The 5,047-nt window shown below is 44.7% G+C and overlaps 1 protein-coding gene across 4 annotated transcripts in view; it reads left to right on the forward strand.

Annotated features, from left to right (window-relative positions):
- Positions 1–2,653: 2,653 nt before the first annotated feature.
- Positions 2,654–5,047, forward strand: part of SH3KBP1 (SH3-domain kinase binding protein 1) — a 241,804-nt gene continuing 239,410 nt past the window's right edge. The window contains exon 1 of one of the 4 annotated variants that reach the window (XM_015564877.1): positions 2,654–2,878. In XM_015564877.1, the coding sequence (XP_015420363.1) occupies positions 2,828–2,878 (51 nt within the window). In that variant the 5' untranslated portion in view covers positions 2,654–2,827. The remainder of the gene's footprint in view (positions 2,879–5,047) is intronic. The other 3 variants (XM_006765116.2, XM_015564876.1, XM_006765117.2) reach the window with 3 other exon arrangements.

Raw genomic sequence — 5,047 nt, forward strand, 5'->3', positions numbered from 1 at the left:
GTCGCCATTACCTTCTGCATCAGGGAGAGCTGAGTAGAGAAGCAGAAGATCCGGGATGAGGGTTCTGTTTACACGTTGTGGGCACCTCTAGCCCTTGCTGAGCCTGAAGTTGCTCTAGGAAAGTGGGTGTGGGTGAGAGCCAGGAGATTTAGAACCTGCCTCTGACTCTCCCACCCCCAACCTCAATGACAGAAGTGACCTAAGAAGAAGCTGGTGTCCTTCCAGAAAAAGGGAAAGATGAGACCAGTCCTATCAGGTCTGGAATGTAGCTTCAGGCCCTGGGGTAGAGCTTCGTAGGAGAGACAGAATTCCAACCCATCATGGTGCATGCGCAGTATGCTAAGTAGGCCCATAGCGGGAACCTAAGAACCTGCCACAGGATAGGAAAGAGTAGATCAGGTAAAGAGGATGGAGCCAGTGACCCAGAACAGGGGTGTAGTGTGAGCAGAGGCCTCGAGTGGAAATGGTTTGATGGGTATCTGGAAGTAAGCTTTGCCAGTGAGTTAAATGAGAAGTGGGGAAAGTGAGGCTGGGGGTTACCAGGGATCTTGTGTGCCTCTGTAATGAACTTGGACTCTCGAGGTAATCTGGAAGCATCAAAGGAAGGATTTGAGGCATAGGCATGATGCTATCAGATGGGGATGGAGGACAAGTGCCTTAAATCAGTAACTTTTCCTGAATGATCATCTGCTCCCTTGTAGCTTTTTAAAAAATCAGCTTTATTAAAATCTAATTTACATACCATAAAATTCACCCATTTGAATTCAATCGTTTTCAGTTTATTTACAGAGTGTGTAACCATCACCACAATCTAATTTTCGGAAATGTCCATCACCCCCAAAGAAACCTTATGCTCATTTGTAGTCACTTCCCATTTCCATGCCCAGCCCTTGGTAACCACTCATCTTTGTAATTTCTCCTTTTTCTTTAACATTAAGGGGACTATTTTCTGAGTGTATGATTTACTTTAAAGAGTATCTTTGCCAAATTACAAACTCTTGCTCATGGCCCTGCAGCTACTCCTCAGCTCATTCCTGTCAGCAATGCTTTAGATTGCCTGGAACAGAAACCTGGCTGGGACTGGTTTAAACAGGGATGTTTGTTATACATAATTGGGAGGCTACAGATAGGGTGGACCCTGAGGGCAGTGTGATCAGCTGCTCATAGTGACTCAGAGACCTGTGTTCTGGCCATTTCTCCTCCACGGTGTCCTTCTGGCAGTAGCTTCATCCAAGGGCTGGTGCCTCTCTGGTTGTCAGGCGGTTATAGGATGGCATCTATTGGCATCCATTGATTCCTTGTTCACAGCTGGTACGTGGGAGAAGTCCTTTCCTGCAGTCTGCCTGATTGGGTAAGTTTAGTTCCTGTTGCCCACCCTGAATCAATGATTGGCTTAGAACTAATTAGGCTGCCTCTCTGGAGGTGAGAGTGGACCTTATGATGGATGGGTGGGCACTGTGGCCAATAGTGGGTTCTGCTGGGTAGGCTTGTAATAAAATAGTACATGAGCGTTTTTGAAGCTGACCATGGCTTTATGTCACTGTGAAAAGCGTTATCAGTTCAGAGCTCCCCAATTCAGGAATTTGTTGTAATTTGGTCAGAGAGTACACTGAAGTTGATCTTTGGAAGTTTTATTAGTGTGGACATTTGTGCGTATGATGTTAACATTAACATATGGGGACAATGAATAATGTAAGTCACAGTAGAAAAACTTGTTTGCTTTAAGATAGAAATGTTTAAATAGCCCGGCTGGTGTGGTTCAGTGGTTGAGTGCTGACCTATGAACCAGGAGGTCGGGGTTCGATTCCCCTGGTTCAGGCATATGCCTGGGCTGTGGGCTCGATCCCCAGTGGGAGGTGTGCAGGAAGCAGTCGATAGATGATTCTTATCACTGATGTCTCTGTCTCTCTTTCCTTCTCCTTCTCTCTGAAATCAATAAAACATATTTTTAAAGAAAGAAATAATTGACTATGTGACTAGTAGTTAATAATATAAAATCATTCTTATCTAGTTATTAGGTTACCCCTTGGAATCACTCCTTGGGGAAAAAAATCCTATCCTGAATATATCAGTATTTGAGGTACTATATACACTTGAAATTAACAGAAATCGACTTTCCTTTCAAGTATAATTCATGTTTCATGAAGCCAAATAGACATTCTGCCAGTTATTTGGACTTTATTAAATTTTTCTTTATATGTAGTAAAAAAATCAAGGTATGCCTGTGCTTTGCAAAGTAATTTATTTGATTGTGAGCTCTATTTTCAAGTCTGTTTTGGAGTGAGGTTTGTCCTCATGTCAGTAATGAGCATTTGCTGGTGCAGCTCTTAATGGTGAGAACGGATGTTGAAGAAAGCAAACACCATATGCCCTTTGTTTCCCGTGCATGTCCCCTCCTGGAGGCTGGGTGGAGTGTTTCAGCTGTCTCGAATAATCTCCATTTTGCTGTTACTGCAGACTTGCGTTCTCCAACTCTCTTCTTTCTGATGTTAGTTACAACTTCCTAATTAGGTGGCTCTTCTTCCTCTTTCTCCTCCTAGGTCATAAAGGTTTCACACTCTCAAGTGTGAGAGAGTGGATTACTTTTGAAAAATGAGTTTCACTTGAGTTGTGACAGAAATAAGTGCAGAGAATAAAAAAAAAAAACCCACCCAGTGAGAATGTGTAGTGGGAGGGGCAAGGCGGTCTGGGTACGGGACAGGATGCTTAGAATAATTCAGCTGCCAAGTGAATCAGAGGGACTTGGAGTTCTCAGCGAGCACAGACCGTACTCCTGCCCAGAGTTCAGACACAGTCAGCCCCAGATCACCATTTCATACCCCACAGAATGGAGCTTTCTGCAGCCAAAGCCCCGAGTGCCGTAGATGCATCTGAGATTGTAAGTAGGCCGTACATCTGTTCGGATTGTTATTATGTCTGCATCTTTTGTAGCCTGTTGCCTGACTACTTCATAGGCCAGGAGGGAGATGTGATGGGGAATTTGGTCCCAGCTCAGTCCTTCCCAGATGGTGAGCAACACCATTTTCTTTTAAAAAAAATATTTTATTGATTTTTTTTACAGAGAGGAAGGGAGAGGGATAGAGAGTTAGAAACATCGATGAGAGAGAAACATCGATTAGCTGCCTCCTGCACACCGCCTACTGGGGATGTGCCCGCAACCAAGGTACATGCCCTTGACCGGAATTGAACCTGGGACCCTTGAGTCTGCAGGCTGATGCTCTGTACACTGAGCCAAACCGGTTAGGGCAGCAACACCATTTTCCACTTGGATTCTGGTCTCAATTTTCTTGTTTGGGTGGAAGGGAATTTCTTTCCTCAAGCCCTTCTCTGTGACAGAAGTGGCTCTTGGCTGAGTCCCTTTTGAATTGGCATCTATAAAGATTTTTGAATAGCCCTGGTGTGATGGCTCTTTCCTTCTCCTGACCACTACTGATGAATTTTTTCCAGGGGATACTGGACACAGCTCCAGTCACCTCCCCGCCTCCCACCCCGCAGGTGACCCTTTAATCAGTGAAGTGTCCCAATCAAGGGTTGGGAGCAGGTAACATTTCTGAGGGAGCTGGATGACTGGGAGTCTGGGATGAAGCCAGGTGTGGAATCCAGGTTTCCTGCCTTGGGAAAGATAAAGAGGGAGGAGGTAAGACTGAGATGAAAGGTGGGACAGAAAGATCGGGGTCCGCTCAGGGCACTGTCCTCTTTCTTGCTAGATTCTAGGTGGTGGGTGAGATGCCGGTCTCACTTAGCTAACTGTAGCCTTGGGCCACTAACAAAAATCTCTCCTAGCCTTACTTATCTCATGTGAAAAATCGCAAGCATTTTACTTTGTGCGATTGCTGGATTTTTTGAAGCACTGGATGTGAAAGTGCCTGGCACTTGGTAAACTCTGGCTGCGTGATGTGTTTTGATCCTCCTTCCCCATTCTCCTTCCTTCATGGGATAGCATACCATCAGTGCAAGCAATGTGCTGGGCTCTGTGACATGGCACCCATGTTGTTGACCTCGGCTTGTTTTAGGGCAGCCTTTGTGGCTGCCAAGTTCTCTTGGTTGGTGTCATAGGTTTGATCTTGAGGTTAGCCAGTTGGCCTTGTTCAAGTCCACAGTCCCAGGTTGCCCGTTTTGTCATGGCCAAGTGACCCCTAGAACAAGGAGTTCCCAGGGAAAAGGTGTGAGTGGATTATGTTTATGTCTCAATGATACATTTGTGTTAAAGATCGTGGGGACTGGGGACTCAAGTCATGAGGCCATGTTATGAGTCCTAGAGGTAGAGTGATAATTCAGAAGAGCCTTTTCCAGTTTTGGGTTTCCAAATTATTAATACTTATGTTCAGCTGGGGCAAGGGAGAAGAAAAAGAAAACACTTAAACCTGGAAGAATGCTGCTCAGCGGCTCTCTGATTTCTGATTCAGAAGCAGTTGTAGGACACTGACATGGTAACTTTCCATCTGCTGTTTCAGTTAACCTGTTCATGGATTTAGACAACTGCCATTGATCAATTTCCCAATGGCCTTTCCATCATTATATGTGCTTATTTAGGGCACTTTCCATTAGCTTTACTATGTGCTTTATATTTGGTAACTGTGAGTTAATTGCTGATAATAGTGTTCCCTTGTCAGTCACACGTACTCCCACCCCTTTAGCCCCATTGTATTCCTTGTATTTCATCTCATATTTAGGCTAAGGTTGTTTGCCTCTAGTTAGCAAGACTTCTCAATACCTATATCCATGAGCTCTAACACAGTGCTAATTTTTATCACTGATTTTGGAGACATCATATTCTCTGTGTACTTTGTTTTGTGTGTGATGATTTAAGAGTACCTTTTATGGTAAAACATCATCAGAATCATGTATTATAATGTACCAACTTTAGTAGCTCTCTGTGGAAGTCCACTTTCTTTCCCATGACCGGCTGTGCCTTATATGATTAGGGATTTGCCTACCTTTCCAGCCTCATCAAGGTCACTTTGCGCTTGGCCACCACCTTTCACCACACCAGTGTCCTAGCTGCCCCAGCTCCTGTCCCTGGGCTCAGACACTTGCAGTGCCCACT

Source organism: Myotis davidii, unplaced genomic scaffold (genome assembly GCF_000327345.1).
Source record: "Myotis davidii unplaced genomic scaffold, ASM32734v1 scaffold161, whole genome shotgun sequence".
Classification (NCBI taxonomy): domain Eukaryota; kingdom Metazoa; phylum Chordata; class Mammalia; order Chiroptera; family Vespertilionidae; genus Myotis; species Myotis davidii.